A 16683-nucleotide genomic window follows, 5' to 3' on the forward strand; every position below is an offset into this window, starting at 1 on the left:
AGGAAAGACCCTGTGGGATGTGTGCGCTTGTTGGGGTAGGGGTGGGGGGCAATAGTAGACCCCAGGTTCCAGAACAAGTGTTCACTTAGCTGCTTTCTCTTAGAGCTTTTTTTTTTTCTTTTTTAAGATTTTATTTATTTATTTAACAGACAGAGATCACAAGTAGGCAGAGAGGCAGGCAGAGAGAGAGGGGGAAGCAGGCTCCCCGCCGAGCAGAGTCCGATGCACTGCTAGATCCCAGCACCCTGAGATCATGACCTAAACCACCCAGGTGCCCCTAGAACTTTCACATGGGAAGGACCAAAGGTCATCCTCGAACAGGCAGCCCAGGGGAAGGGTGACATCACCCTACAGTCGGGAAACAGGGGCCCAGGAGGGAGCAGCAGCAGCCTAAGGTCACCCAGGCGGCAACAAAGAAATCGTTGGTTTGCTGCGCACTTCTGTGCCCTTCCCGTCCACAGCGGCAAGACCCCACATTCCCTCTTCCCCTAGGTATTTCCAGCCCCTGGCTCTGCCCAGCCTCACCACCCCCAACACCCCCCTGCAGGCCCAGCCCTGACCCTATGTGGGGTGTGGTCTTATAGAGACCGAAGGAGGAGGCTCTGTGGCTCCCTTCAAAGGCATGGCATTTTTGCTTACCGTTTTCTCTACAATTCAGGGGTCTGGAGCCCTCATTCCTGGCATGAGGGCAGATCCAGGTGGCCTCGCGCACTCACTCAGGCTCCAAGTCCAGGAAGACCCGTCTCAGAGTTCCCCCAGAGCTCAACACACCTTCCAGCAAATGGGTTGCCTATGCTCACTTCCTTTTTCCTTATATTTCTCAGAGTCCCCCAAAGGATGACGCTATTGGAATTTCCAAGAGGGCAGCATCCTTGGGAGCCTCGCTCACAGAGGCATCCCCTGTGCCTAGAAGGGGTGCCGTATGGGAGCTCGGTGGATCTGGGCCGAGGAGTTGATGTCGCGTTAGCAGCCCTGGGTCCGAACTGCCTTGCTCACGTGGGACAGACCCCGTGCACAGTCACAGCACCAGACTGTTCACGAAAATTTCTAGCGTACTTAGAAGGCACCGAGTGAAATGGTCTTCAGGCGTGCTGTTTCTTTATTCCTCACGACAGCCCCCCTCCCAGAAGTTCACGCTCTCATCATCTCCATCTCACAGGTGAACAAACTGAGGTTTAACAGGAAGGAGCTCGTCCAAGACCACCAGCTTGTGGCTTCTAAACCCTGCTGTGTCTCAGCCTTGGGCCCAGCCCCCCGTGCCCCTTCCTTCAGCAAACACCCGTGCAATGACACATGATTAATAAATAAAACAACCCACATGCTCTCTCCCTGCACAAGTCAATGCCCTCACAGTCCCACACAGCTAATGCTTATTGATTGAGCTCTGGTCTTCTTTCACTATTATCTCTCAAATTCTTCCCAGGGACTGCTTTCTCTAACCAACTCTATAGGTAGTAGTAGTAGTAATAATAATAATAATAATAATAATAATAATAGTAATAATAATAATAATGCTTAATTAACATTTTGTAAGCGTTGTATTTTGCATAAATCTATTTACTCCTATTCCAATTTGCTCTACGATAGGTATGATTATCCCTGCTTACAGATGACAATATTGAGGCACAGAGAGGTTAAGTAACTCACAGAAGCTCACACAGCAACTCCGTTCCGTGGCAGAGCTGAGGCCCAAATCCAGGCAATTGACTCCAGAGCCTGTGCTCCGAACCACCACATGATTCTGTAAGTAACAACCACCCCAACCACAAAAACAGTAATGGTCCCACCATTATTTGAGACCCCTTATGTGCCAAGCTCTACTAAATGCACTAGATGCCTTACCTCTCTTCATCCTCATGACAACCCTATGAGGCCGGAGTATATTGTTAACCCCATTTTATGTTGTTTTTTAAAAGATTTATGTATTTATTTGTTGGACAGATCAGGAGAGAGGGAGGGAGAGAGCAAAGCAGGGGGAGCAGGAGAGGGAGAAGCAAGCTCTCTGCATAGCAGGGCTCCATCGCAGGACCCTGGGATCATGACCTGAGCTGAAGGCAGACGCTTAACTGACTGAGCCCCCTAGGTGCCCCAACCCCATTTTGTGTTGAAAAGTAAATGCACAGAGTCAGATCTCTGCCAGTGGCTAAGACTGTGCTCTTTGCTGCCCAGTGGGGAACAAGGGCTCTCTGAACCCAAAGGGACCCAACAGACCACAGCTGACCTGAGGGCACCAGCCCATCTCTCCCTCTACCCCCTCGCTGGGGCTGGAAACTTCTTTTGGCCCCTTGCAGCCTTTTTCAGGAGAACAGGTGACACGAGGAACCCACTGACATCCGGGAGCCTGGAGGCTGCCTGGGACAAGCCCCCACTTTTTCAGCCAGAGGGATCCTTACATGTCACCCGTGCAAAAGCTGCTCAGAGCCAGGCCAGGGGCCAGGGGTCAGGGGTTCAGTGGACCCAGTGGGGGTCACTAGGGGCTCCTTTTACCTGCGTGTGTCTCTGGGAGTAGGGAGTCCCGGGTCAGCTGTGGGTGGAGAGGCTCATCCCACCCCCCTCCAGCCATCTCCAGAGAGGGATGCCCCCAGCCAAGGGCTCTCAGGGGCCCCTCATCTTACTCCTGGGGCTATCACAGCTTTCGAAATCCCCTCTCATGGCCCGAATAGTTATTCTGCAGCAAGGGAAATAGTCTCTCAACTAACCAGGTCTTTAAAGACGTGACGGTGTTGCCTTTATACCTAAAGACAGACAGTAAAGGCTGGTGGATAAGAACTTGAACAGACCTGGCTGTGCTGCTCTGGGTCAGTGGCTTGGCCTCTCTGAACCTCTGCCTTGTCATCTGTAAAAGGAGAATGACAGCAGTACCTATGTCACCAGGTCACTGGCATGGATCGTGAGGCGGGAAGCAGTTGGGGAGGTGGGCATGGGCCAGCTGATGTAGGGCCTTGTGGACTCCATTTAGGAGTTAGGCTTTGTCCTGGGCTCTTTGAGGACCCGTTGAACTGTTCGGAGAGGGAGAATGGTGTGATGAGATCTGAGTTCTAGGAAAATCACCGGCCCCAGGTGAAGAGGGCACCGGGGGACAAAACTCCAGCAAAGGAGACTGTCGTAGGGTCCAGGGAAGATGGCGGCTTGGGCTGGACTGTTGACTGAGCAGAGAGAAACTGTGGATATAATTCACGACATATTAAAGAAGCAGAAGCATTTGAACTGAGAGATAGGACTGGAGGAGAGGAGAGGGTACATCAGGTGACCGCCCAGGGTTTAGACGTGGGCAGCCAGTGGGTGGTGGGGCCAGTCAAGGAACACGTGAGGAGGGGCAGATGCGAGGGGTGGTGGGGGGCTCCTTTCATTATTCATTCATTGCATATTTATTAAGTTCTTAAATGCAAAGGACTAGCCTAGGGGCTAGAGATGGGACAAAAGTCTCTGTTCTCATGTCTGTCAAACAAATAGTCGAGTCAACAATTAAAACAATTTTAGAAACGGAAAAGCTTCATGAAGAACGTGAACGCTGCTGGCTACCTTTCTGATCTGATTCCCTGCTGTCAGCCACCGCTGCGCTGGAGTCTTGTGATTTCCTTTCTGTCCTTTGGACAGGAGAGCCACGCCTATTCCTGTCTGAGGACTTCTCTCCTGCTGTTCCCACAGCCCGTGACACTGTTCCCCCAGATTTCCTCAAGACTGGTCTGTCCCTTCATTTTTGTCTCTACTTAAATTTCTCCTTCCAACCATTCGATCTACAGTCAGGTTCTCTTCCGTCAGCTGGTTCTATTTGATGCCTCGACTGTATTTATTTATTTATTTATTTTATACTTGACAGACAGAGATCACAGGTAGGCAGAGAGGCAGGCAGAGAGAGGAGAAAGCAGGCTCCCTGCTGAGCAGAGAGCCCGACTTGGGGCTGGATCCCAGGACCTGGGATCATGACCTGAGCCGAAGGCAGAGGCCTTAACCCACTGAGCCACCCAGGCGTCCCTGGTCTGATTGTTTAAGGCTGTGTCGCCGGCACCTAGGACAGTACCCAGAACATAGTTGAGATTCAGAGCACAGGATAGGAAGCAGTGTTCTTCCTGCTGCCGTTGTGGTTTGGCCAAAGCCGCGTAACCAGTGTGGCCAATGAGTTGTGAGTAGAAGTGAGGTCTGTCGCTGTCAGATCAAAGCACGTGAGTAGCCCAGGGGACACCTCAGCAGAACAGGGGGAGGACCCTTAGGGGATATCTTTCCCTTCTGCATGACCTCACTGATGAGTAGACGTCCCAGCTGATGGCTAGGCTTCCAAATCCTGTCCTTTTGTGGTTGTTGTTGGTGTTGTTTCAAAGGCACTTCCTCAAAGTTAATATCATTCTAATAAACCCGTCTATCTGCTTCTCTGCTGACATCCCGGCTGGGAAAGAGGCACTAGTCGTCTCAGTCTGGGACATTTAGGTAGTGCTGTTGGAGGCACTAATGCAGAGGGGTGGTTCTGAGGTCTGCGGAGGCAGGGAGAGCTGGAGAGTCTGTAAACTTGAGGCCCCTCTTCTCCAGATACCTGAGGTCAAGAGAGGGAGCTGGTTTGACCAGCTGGTGTCCAAAGACAACTGCTTTGGGAAGTTGGTTTTTGTTGTTGTTATTTTGGTGTTTTAGGTCTGGGAATGACAGCTCCTAGGAGGGGTTAGCCGGAGAGGGTCCTCATGGTGTGTGCTGGGAGGATGCACAGAGATGGCCGAGGAGAACTGTAAACAAGGTGTCTCCTTCTGGGGCTGTGTTCGTTTCGCCAGGAACATGGGTTAGGGTAAATTTTGGTTGTGAGCAACAGAGAATCAAAATCAGAGTGACTGAAAGAAAAGGGGAATTTATTTCTTGTTAATACTCTGTCTTGTTTCTGGCATGGTGCCCCACAAAGTCTTCAGAGACTGAGAGAGACCCTTACCTCTTATTGCTCTGCTCGTAGGGCCTCAATTCCCAAGGCCGCCTCAGGGACCAGGGAGCCCCCTGAGTTCTAGCCATCATGTCTGTGTTCCAGCCAGCGGGAAGAGAAGAGGGATGAAGAAGAAGGGGGAAAGCACACAACAAATTCCTTCTGTAGAAACATCTGGAAGCTACTGTGGAAAATTCTGCCTGTATCTCGTTGGCCAAAATTAGTCACACGGCCATAGCTAGCTGCAAGGAATGCTGGGTAATGTAGTCTTTATTCTGGGTGGCAACGAACCTAGTTGGCATTATTACTCTGGATGAAAGGGCCATGGCTGTTGGGAGGCAACTAGGAACTCTGCCGTATCCTGAGAGAGTGTAGACAGATTTTGCAGAAGCATCCTAAAGGCTTCAAGTCGGGCTCGGATGGAAAACCAGTAGGGAATATGTCCTTCTCTGCACTAATATGTTGGTGTTTTCATATGTAAAACGTTGGCTGCGATTTCAAGGGATTCACAGACTCTCTGAAGCCCAAGCATGGGAGGCCATGGATTCTGAATCTAGAAGTAGGGTTCAAGGTGAGGGAGATGGAAGGAAAAAAATCGGACTCTGTGTGTGTGTGCCTGTGTGTGTGCACACCTGTCCCAACCCCTTTCCTTTTGGCAACATGAGTCTATGTGATGTGGTTGGTGCTGTTTATTTTGGGTTTAGACTTGAGAGTAGATTGTCAAAGGCACCCAGTGTTCCACCTTGAGAAAGCAACTGACTAGTTTCACTGGCAGTAGGTAAAAAGCAGACAGAAAGAAAACTGCCATGAGTCATCCCATCACGGGCAGCCATGGCTACAGGAGGCTTTGGAGCCAGCATTCAGAGGCAGTGGAAACCCTGTGGCCTTGGGTGGAAAGGCCTGAACAGTGCCCCGTGTCCTTCCTCTAGTAGACTGACGTTAGAACTACTCTGGTTTAAAATATTGATGAAATATCAGGGTGGAGATACACCTGGGGAAATTGCCAGGTTCTTGGGAGACTCTAGATCCTTCCGAGTGGAAAAGAGACTCACGGAGGGAGGCAGCTGGGAGTGCCCCCCTTGAGAATTTGGTATTCGAGGTGATGAAAGGTGTGAGAACATTGGACCTGTGCCGAGGTGACCTGAAACCGTCCCAGAAACTTGTCATGAGCTTACGTGTAGGCAACTGAGGTGTGCCCCACCCACACACATACTCTTTTGGTATCAGTAACATCGATATCAAGTCAGGCAGTGGGCTAAGTGCTTTACTTGTATCCCATCTTCATGGCACCCTTATGAGACTGATACTTTTAGCTTCCCCACTGGAAAGATGAGGAACTGGAGGCTCAGAGAGGTTAAGCCAGTTACACATAGACACACAGCTAGGAAGCGGCAGTCAGGCTCAAACCCAGGTCTTGTGACTCCCATGTTCTTGCTCTTAGCCATTGCCTTTTAAAGACCATACCCTTCTCTAATCCTAGGGACTATACCCCTGAGCCTGGCACAGAGCTGGATGAATGGTAGGTGCTCACATCTGTGTGCCTCACCGCCACGCTGCTTTTTCTCACTCCCAGGGAGGGACACAGCTTCTCGTGGGTAGAATGTGTGCATGAGAGATCCTCAGGGTGCCTGTGCGGGACGTGCCACTGCTTTGCTGCAGGTCTCCTAGCTGTACTCCCCACCGTCGGCCTAATGTAAAAGGTAACCAGTTCAAAGACGCACGGGACTTGGAAGGAAGCCGAGCTGGCAGCCCCAGGCAGATTGAATCATTTGACAGATGCCGGTGCTGAGCACGGCACACCCTCTGGGGACACAGGGATGGGGGATGAATGAGGCGGACGAAGCTTCTGTCCTCTTGGAGATGGGCAGTAAACAAGGAAACAAACCCAGTGCGGATGGTAGTAGCACTCTGGAAGGAACGCACGGGGTAGGCGGGGGACCAAGAGCCTAATTTTGGCAGGTGGAAGTCATTGCTGTGGTCTTGTACACATGCAATACCCCTGCCTGGGATCCCTAGTCCTCCCTCCTCTTTCCTGAGCTCCCTTTCCTGGCCTGACCTACTCTGCTCGTTTCCCGGCCGTCCGCCGAGAGGTCCGTTCTTCTGTGATGCCTTCCTTGAACCTGATAGGTGGCTTTGGGCGTTCCTTTGGACTCACTGCATCCTGGGGTCCGCTGGGCCACTTTCCTGTGTAAGTGGTACCACCAGTCTGTGCCTCAGTTTCTGCGTCCGTAAAATCGGCATAAATATAGTCCCTGCCTCCTAAGAACATAGCAAGGATGAAATAATACAAGTGCTTTAGGTTAATGTACATACGTCAAGGGCTCGGAGCCGCGCCCAGCACCCAGTGGGTCTCCTATGAGCGTGGAGCGTAGCTGCTGGCGCTCTCATTACCGTTGCCGCGGCTAGGAGCACACCCAGCTCCTGCACGGAGCGGCACACAGTGTCTAAGGTGTCATGTAATCCAGTGGTTCCCAGTCCTGGCTTCCAATCCGTATGACCCAGGAGGCCTTTGAAAACACCACCACCAGGCAGCCACCCTCAGCGGCCCTTATTACCGGGGATGGGGCGGGGACTCAAGCACGTGCGTGGCTTTGTACAGTTCACAGTTCATTCTCACGCGTAGCCAAGCGTTAAGAACCACTGGCCTAACCCAGCTTCTTTTCACAGGTGAAATACGTAGGATCCAGAGCGAGCAGGAGTCTTGGCGCCTGCCTCTTGGGAAGCTCGATTTTCTGATGTCCTTCTGACTCCCCTGCTTGCGTGATGGCCTTTGCCCTGGAGAGGCTGTGCGTGTCCCTGGGGCCGTGGAAGGTAAGGGTGCGGGCTGCGTGCAGCTCCAGCTCCGTCCCTGGGCAGCTGCTCATCTGGCCTGAGAGCGAGCCGTCTCCCGGGGCTGCTCTCCCTCTCCTGCAGCCCGCACAGAGGAGGTTGGGAGGGGCTGGGCTGCCTCCTCAGACCAAGGGCCAGAAGGACACCCGATTCCTATAACTGGGACCCAGAGCAGGAGGTAGAAAGACAGAGGCTTCTTTCATGAGTCACTGAGGCTGGCCTCGCAGACTCCTGGCGGCCACGTTTTCCAGAAAAAAGTCATGGGGGGCCCTTAGGAAGGGCTAGCTCTGAGTTAAGGGGCTCCCACCTTCAGAGGCAAAGAGGTGCAGCAGAAATGGTCCCGGAGCTCATAGACTGAGACTCAAATGCCTCCAGCCATGCGGTACACCCTCTGTGACCCTCAACTTTCTCATCTGTCAAATGGGGAGTAAGTTAAGGCATAAAGAGGGCTTGGCACATGATCGCTGATCCATAAAAGGTAGTTTTTACTCTTAGTACTGCTATTATTTATTGAGGAAGCCTCATAAGGGGACGCTGGACCTAAACCCCGTTTGGGAAGAAAGAAATCAGTGCATGGGGTGCTGGCGCCGCAGCAGCGGTCCCAGTGGATACAACACATTCGCCCCAGGGAGGCTGCCCCATTCAGCAACTTGGAGGACACCTGGGTGGCTCAGTTGGTTGAGCCTCTGCCTTCGGCTCCAGTCATGATCCCAGGGTCCTGAGATCGAGTCCCACATCAGGCTCCCTGCTCAGTGGGGAGTCTGTTTCTCCCTCTCCCTTTGTGTCCCCCCGCCCCAAATAAATAAATACAGTCTTAGAAAAAATTTGAGAGTTCCAGAGGGGCAAGATACAAGGGGAGGTGACGGTGGTAACCTATTTTGTTTGCTCTCTCTCTGCTAGCTGAGAGCCTAGGCAGGTGTAGATAGGGCTGTGATGGAGGGAAGGGGTTGTAGCCCAGGAGATGGGTGGGGGCTGTCTGGCCCGTGGGATGATCTACATTTTCCGTGCATGTGTTTGTGTAACTTTTTTTTTTTGACTTGCTTAATGTTTGGAAAAAAAAAAAGTGAGTTATGCACATTTAAAAAAATCAGTACTTTTTTTCTAAAAATTCATCCTCTTGAGAAATGGGGAGATGTGGCCACTCTGAGCTGAGCCAGCCGCCTGGCCATGGGGTACTGGACTCCCCAGGGCCCCACGGTCCTAACCCTGCCCACTTCCCTCACCTGCCTGCCCCCGTGAGTGTTTTCAAGCTCTGATCCCCACAGCAGGAAACTCTGAAGCTGGACACTGAGGACATTTCCGGAGGCTTCCACAGGGCCTTACAGGAACCCTACTCTTCCCAGGTGGCACTTATGACTGTCTCCATGCGCCCCACTCCCCTAGCTCAGTCTCGGGTTAGGGAAGAGTAGTCACGCTCACTAACATTCACTGAGTGCTTCTCAGGCATCATGTTTTTTAGAGCCACATTCCACTTGGTTCCCACAGCAGCCCAGGGAGAGGGCGGCTGCTGTTTTACAGATGAGCAAACCGAGCCCCGGCGGGGTGTCGGCCTTGCTCCGTGAGAGCAGTGGCAGGGTCTGTTTTAGAATCCAGGTCTTTGGGCTCCCGCATCTTTGCCCTCCACATTGAACTTCCTCCTGCCCGTGAAGGCGTGGGAGAAACACAATTCTACCAGAGAGAACCGCTTCCTCCCGCCTTAGCTGAAGTGTCATGGGGCAGAGCGGTGGATAGTCTGAGGTCTGCCATCGGCCTGCCTGGATCCTAGCACTGATACCGCGGCCTTGGGCAAGTGACTTTGCTTTGTGGGGCCTCCGTTTCCTTCTCGGTCAGAAGGGGATTCCTGCCTACCTCCTCGGGTTGTGGGGAAGACTAAGACATACGGATTTAAAATGCTTAAGGAAAGGATTCCTGAGGCATTTGTGGATGCTCTGAATGTCTATGTAAAACCAAACGCCTACAGGCTTATTTTGAAGACTGAAGAAAGGAGAGGAGCCTGTGACCGTGTGCGCAGGCAGCGGGCTGTGCCCAGGGGCTCCCTGTCCCGGTCTCCTGCCGCGCCTCCCCCTCCCTGCTTCCGGACACCCCACGCAGACAAAGGATGCTGGGCCACATATGAGAACACCATACCATGGAACCTTTTATTAGAACAGAGACATGTTTCGTCCAGGCTGAAAAATCGGGAACCCCGGGAAGGTTATGTTTAGCTGTGGACACCAGAAATCAAACAAGCCACGGCTGGTCTGTCACTGGGTAGAAGACAGGGTCCCGAGATGCTGGAGGACACAGGAGCTTCTTCCCTCTCCGGTGTGGACGCTCCAGGCAGAGGCTGGCTGCTTAGGCCGAGCTGGGCTGGTGGTAGGTCCCCTGGCTTGGGGTTTTCCAGATGGGAATTCCAGCCCCCCGAAGTGGAGAGATGGCCTTGGGGTGCACCAAGCCTGCTGGTGGATGCTGCTAGGTCCTTGACCATGACTGCTTGAGGGAGCAGCCAAGAACTGGGGGAGAAAGTCCTGCACAAAGTCCTCATAGCAGGGGCCTGGCAAGAAAGAGCTACCAAGAGAGTGGGGCATGGAGCCAGGAAGTTCTGAGCTCAAAGGAGTTTCAGCATACCAGGTCCCCCCTCCCTGGCCTCAGTTTTCTCATCTGAAAAATGGCAGCACGACCTATGTCACTGGCTCGTTCGAACAACCGTACAATATACGGCCTGACATGAAGGACAGTGGTGAACTCCAGAGGACAGTGAAGCCTTCTTGGTCTCTCCTTTGATAACCGGATGGCTGGGCTTGGAGAGAAGACCAAGCTAACAGAGGACTTCTCTGACCCAGGCTACACGAGTTCTATCAGGTAGCAGCACCTGGAGGCCTCTCATTTTTGACTGTAGGACTCAGCTCTGCCGACCTCACCCTACAAATGAAGTCCATGCCCTGGTTTTTAATTTCCTTCCTTGGGAGACATCCTTCGACCTACAGATGGTAGAAGACACCAGGGACCGCACAGCTCACAGCCTGGAGCTCAGTTGTCAGAGTCGGAACCCCGGCCCTCTACTCCGCCACGAACATTTAGGCCAAGTCCCATTTTACAGATGACAACACTGAGGCCCGAGACCCACTCCACTTCCGCCAGACAGACACACACACACACACACACACACACACACAGGCCAGAGAATCACAAAGGAATGTTGTTCCAGTCTCTTTGGCTCAACTCGTTAGAAGATGAGGCATAGCTTTTCTCGGCCAGAGAAAAGAAATTACAACTTTGTCTCTCTCTCTCTCTCTTTTTTTTCCCAAGGAGTTGTGACTTTTTAATACAAGTTGGTTCGTGCACAGACATTTTATTCCGCAATTAATTTCCATCAAAATGAGGTTTTCCCAGAGATAACCAGTGTTTTAGTTCCATTTGGGCTTAATTTGTATGACTGAAGACTCCGTTTCTACCAATTCCAATTTGCTGGGTGATTCTAGCACTCATTACCTGGGTGATAATGCCCCTTGCTGCAGACAGCTGCACCCAGAGTTAGGAGATGGACCGATTTCCAACAGCAATTCAGGGAAAGAGGGGGTCCCTCTCCTCTCCTGATACCACTCCATAAATAGGGAATAAATTATTAAATAAGCCATGTTTGATGAGGGGGACCCCATCATGGTATTTACAATGCAAAACAACCCCCCCCCCAAGAAAAATCTTCAATAAATTAAAAAAAAAAAAAAAAAGCCCCAAACAACAGCCACAGACAGAAGGGAGATGCCAAGTCGATCTGTATCATGGGCTCAGCGGTGCAGAAGTGAGGAAGAGGTTGCAGTCGACGCTGGAGGCAGCCTGAGCTCCTTGTCTCCCGCGGCCGGCTAACGGAGGCGGCAGCGTTTTGAGGACTCCTGGTTTGTTTTTTAATCAAACTTTTCTATTTAGCTGGGGAGCAAAGCAAGGCAAGACACATGCTTGTGAGACTATTTTGACCATTCGTGGAAAAGAATACAGCAGAAGAGATGACGGGAGTGGGACTTGAAAAAAAGTGCTTGGGAACCTTTGGGAGTACCTGAACGTTGGCCCTCTTCAAGCAAAGCTTTGGGGAAGAGGATGGTTCTGAGCTAATGGATGATGGGGGCCCTCTGAGACCCAGACCCTTGTGTCTTTCAAACATCTTAATTTCCTTTGGCTTCTGGAAGATTGCCTTTCCTTCAAGGAAGGGAAGAAACAGATAGGAATGTAGTTGAACCTCAGTGAACTAGAATGTTCCTGGATGGGGGCTTTGAGGGACTTAGCCTTTCTTAATTTGACTAAAGGGAACTCACATAAACATTAGGTTTAAGTAAAACATTAAGTTTTACTCTATTGATTGAGAACCTTCTAAAAATATTTGAGGCTGTTTTCCTTTTTCTTCTCAATCCTGGTGAACTCACTCTGTCTTCGGATAATTTCCTAGGCCTCAGGTCAACATTCTGGATTATATCTCAAAAACTCCCCCACTTCTCAAAGGAGGTAATTTTTGGCCTGCAAAAATGGAGTGATCTGTCCAGGTTCATTCATCCAGGAAGGCTGCATGTTTGCTGGGCCTCAAGCCATCCCCCCTCCAATGCCGGCTTTTAAAATAGGTGCACACCACACACAGGTTTCAGGCGATTTGTCTTAATCCCTGGAAGCAGAAGGTAATGTGGGCGAAGCAGGCAGAGGAACATTGATGCCAGGAACTGGGGGCTCTGCTTAAGCACGGTGGTAAGCACGGTTACCAGGACCCCAACAAGCGTTTTATTTTTGGATGCATAAGAAGGGAAATTCGAGAAGCAAATCTGCAAGAGGGAGGGACAGATATTCCCTCCCTCACCCCCCACCCCAGCAGGCATTTAAGCAGCCTTCTTGCAAACTTTCCTCTGGCTGGGGGTTAGAGCTGGGTAAAGTCACATTGCCAGGGAAACAACCAGGGATGTTGCAGAAGTCTCACCAAACTCAAAGCTGGACCAGAGCGGCTGGTGATTTCAGTGCAGTGAATGGGGACTTTGGAAAGGGTGGGGCCCTCTCTGGAAAGCAATGAGACCATGCTCTTAGAGAGGCAGGACTGCTAAAGGCCTCTAGATCCTTGCTCCATGGGCCCCGAAATGCCCTTCTTGGGGGAAACTTCTGGCTGCTCCTTTCATCTTGTCATCTTGTCTCCCCCACCCCCCCTTCCCTGAATTTCTGCAATAGCTTTGTGCTCTCCTCTGATGGCAAGCAAGAGATCACCGTAAAAGGCTTCTGCTTGGCTTAGCATGGTGGACACTGCCTGGAAAAACCTCAGGGGATGGGGAGAAATGAGCTGCAGCTCAGGCCTGAAGCATGTGTAATTTACACGAAACCAACCAGGTATGCTCAGAAAAGGGAGGGAGGGGTCCTGCCCACTGCTGGAGGCCCCTGAGGAACGGTCGGACCAGGTGCATCTTCTCCCCCCTCACTCCGCTCACTTCTTGCTCTACTCTCTCCTTGTCAACTCCAAGTTCTCTCCAGGTGCTAAACCAGCCATCACTTCAACCACTTTACCCACCCAAACCCAAGGCGGCTACTTCGGTAAGTACTAACAAAGCCTCCTCAGTTGGCCGGAGGCCCTACAGCTGTCTCCCAGCAGGCGCCTCCCTGAAGCGCTCACACCGAGATTTCTGACTCTGCAAGTTTTGCCTTAGTTAGGTTAGGCTAACTTTAGACGCCAGCCCCCACGTGAGCTGTGACTCGACTGAATCATTTCAGGGCCTTAGCTCACAAGCCTCGTGGCTGTTTTTCATCTTTCTGATCCTTCAGTGAGGCTGCTGGTGGGCAGGGAGCTGGGGCGCTAGCCTGAACCTCACTGACAGAATGACGACCTTGGGTCTGAAGGGCTCCCCCCCGGCCCTCACGCCAACTCCAGGATGTCTGGACTTAGAGCTCTGTGGGTCTCCCCTGCAGGGACAAAATCAACATCCCTGCTCAACACCCAACCTCTCCGAGTCCATGCACAAAGACACGAGGGAGAAAAGAGAGATGCACAGAAATAATTTAGAACCCCCCCACCCTGACACACACACACGCACACACACACACCTCGCCATATAAATAAATAAATAGTGGAATACTGCTTATGGCAACTGAGAGAGAGAGAGAGAAAGTCATCACATAAATAAATAAATAAACATAAATAAATAAAATAAATAATAGGTTTGCTAGGAGCCCCAGGCAGATTGGTCCCCTAGAGTCGTCTGAGGCAGTCTGACCGGAGGCTCCCGGGCCTCTCCCGCTGCTGTCCTGCTAATGAGGTTCCGTGGCTCCGTGATGGGGGAGTGGAGCCCAGTTTGCGTTCCTGGGCAGGGAAGAGGGTTATTTACAGTTACTGTACATGCCCTCCCAGGGCACCTGCCCCTGTCCCAAGCACCTGCCATCCGGCCTTCTGCGGTGACAGCATTGGCATCTGTCAGTCTGGGCGGGTGGGGCCCAGGGCTGGACCAGAGGGCATCATGGGAAGGCCGGGTCGTCCAGGGCTGTCTGGGGCGCCTCGCTCTGCTCTCCTGGTGGAGGAAGGCCTGGTGGGTGTCTGCGCAGGCTGATGTGATGGGAGAGATTGGGGGATGGGGGAGATGGGTCACTGCTTTCAAGAAGAAGGATTTTTGTTGTTGTTCAGATGTTTTCCCTGGGGTGCGAAGGTAAGTCCCTTCTTCCCCATAGCTGGCCCCAGTATCCAGAGCCAGGAACTGTCCCCCCCCACTATCTCCCTCTGTTCCCTGTCCCACTGCTGTTGCCACCGCAAACTTGAAACTCACCCACAAGGCTCCGGAAAGCCAGTCAGCTGGTGAGGGGGATGCCCAAGAGTTTATTTTAAGGATCCTCTCCCGCACACCCCTGCTGTGGATGAAGCAACTGGTGGTATTTGTGGGGTGGGGATCAGCTTACCCGTGCCACCCAGCCCCGGGGAAGGGGAAGACAGGGTGAGGGCAGGAATGAAGGTGGGGCTGAGCTCTCAGAGAAGCCTCAGAAACTGGCAGAATCCCAGGATACCGAGGATCCAAGCCCCTCTCCCCTTATACTCTGGATTTGGGTCTTTCCCCCCAAAACCTGAGCTCCTGTGCCCCATCCTGGCAAAATTCCTGAGAGGCAAAGGGGGTGGCCGGGGCTGAGGGTGGGTGGGCTCCAGGCTGGGGAAGTCTGGGCGGTGGGGGAGGGGGCAGGCAGGCACCAACGGGAGGGTAAGGCCAGACTGGCCGGCGCTGGGGGCTGGCAGCTGGCCACGGCGCTGGGGGCTGTTCAGCAGATGGTCTCGTGGAACGAAGCTGGTGCCAGCTAGCGGGGGCTGAGGCAAACCTGGGCTGTGGGGCTGTGGATCAAGCTGTCCTAACTGTCCACTGTGTCCTTTCTCAGGGAGGTTCAGGGGCCCTATGAAGAGCCAAGAGGCTGGCAAAGCCACATGGGGGGGGGCCTCTGCAGTGCTAGAACCTAATGGACTTTTCCTGACCACACCAACATCATGGGCGGGGGCAGCAGAATGACCCTTGCCCTTTTGCATCTAGACTCACAATGGGAGAACCAGTGTTTCCTGTCTCCTGACCCTTCCTCCCTATTGAAACATCCACAATCCCTACTCCGATAGCCCCCTCCTCTCCCGCCACCCCCACAGCCTTCTAGCCTTTGCTCGGGCCTGTCTGGGAGGTGAAAGGCCTGACCGCCTTTGGTTTCTTCTCCTCCCACCCCATGAGGGTCCACACACGCACATCAAGAGGCTGAATGAGGGGAGAATGAGGGCGGGTGTGATGCTAGGCCTCCACACGCGGCCTGTGAGCAGTGGGTGCACAGAACTGTTTTCCTGGCCAGGGCCAAACACTGGAGTCACAGGCCCATCGCTTCTTACAAAACCTTGAGGTTTTTGGTGCCAACAGAGGGTGGTTCTCTCCGGATGCCCAGGCCTGAGCTGAGCCCCAGGGTGGTGCTGGCGGCGGCTCCTAGCAGCTTGACATAGAGGCTGAAGGCCCCATACCCTCTTTTCTTCCTCCCCAGGAGAGCAGGAAGGACAGGGTCCAGGAGCCCTCAAGGTCCATCACCGAGGAGAAGGCAGGGTGGGCAGGGAGGGGGACAGGCTGGCAGAGTGCAGGGGGCTCCCCTGCCGGCAGCTGACTCAGGGGAGGGCTCTGGCTTAGCGCCTCGTGCTGGAGTAGCTTTCCGCTGAGCTGTAGCTGCGGCTCCGGCTCCGGCTCCGGGAGCCCAGGCTGGGGCTGCGGGAGCTGGAGCTGCTGCTTGTGCGGGTCCGGCTCCGGCTGCGGCTGCGGGTGCGGCTGTGGCTGCGGCTCCGGCTCCGGGAGTAGCTGCGGCTGGCCGAGCGGCTGCTGCTGCTGTACCAGGAGGAGGTGCTGCTGAGGCTGCTGGACGAAGAGGGGCTGGGCCGGTAGTAGGGGATGGGGCGTTTCCGGGCACTGCAGAGAGCAGACAGGGGGCGCTGGAGGACCAGACTCCGCCCAGCCCCAGGCCTGAGAGCGCCCGCCAGCTCCCTGGGGAACGTGGGATCCTTCCACTTCCCAGGCCCTTGGGGGAACCCTCCTTTTATGCTCCTCGTCCTGCCCCGAGACTGTCCCCTGGACGGTCTCAGCCTCGTGCTGGTGTCTGGGGAAGTCACCGATCTCACTTCTTAAAGCAAGCCTGGGGCTTGGGGCCTCCAGCTGGCAACGGGATCTACATCTAGACTTTAATTGCAGTTTTGTTTTGCTATTTTTACTTTTATTAGAACCTTCTATTTATGGTAAGCCGGCTGATTTTCCATGTAGTATAGTATACTGTGGTGTATTCCTTTTAAATTAAATGTATGGACCGCTAAGAAAGAGTGTCTCTATGTAAAGAAAATTAAACTACCGTACACCTACTAAACAGAAGTCAAAAGTGCTCAGATGGGGTGATGGAAGTTTGGGAAACACTGAGCGGGTTCATCAAGATGGACTATTCGAGGTTGACTAAGGAAACGAGAGCCTTTTAGAAATGCC

General features: G+C 53.0%; 1 protein-coding gene across 1 annotated transcript in view; it reads right to left on the reverse strand.

Moving 5' to 3' along the window:
* Nucleotides 1-15759: 15759 nt before the first annotated feature.
* The window catches only part of SRRM4 (serine/arginine repetitive matrix 4), a 142929-nt gene continuing 142005 nt past the window's right edge, over nt 15760-16683 (reverse strand). Inside the window, exon 13 of the mRNA XM_046025812.1 lies at nt 15760-16122. Within this exon, the coding sequence (XP_045881768.1) occupies nt 15846-16122 (277 nt within the window). The 3' untranslated portion in view covers nt 15760-15845. The remainder of the gene's footprint in view (nt 16123-16683) is intronic.

The sequence above is a fragment of the Meles meles genome, chromosome 12 (genome assembly GCF_922984935.1).
Source record: "Meles meles chromosome 12, mMelMel3.1 paternal haplotype, whole genome shotgun sequence".
Taxonomy (NCBI): Eukaryota; Metazoa; Chordata; class Mammalia; order Carnivora; family Mustelidae; genus Meles; species Meles meles.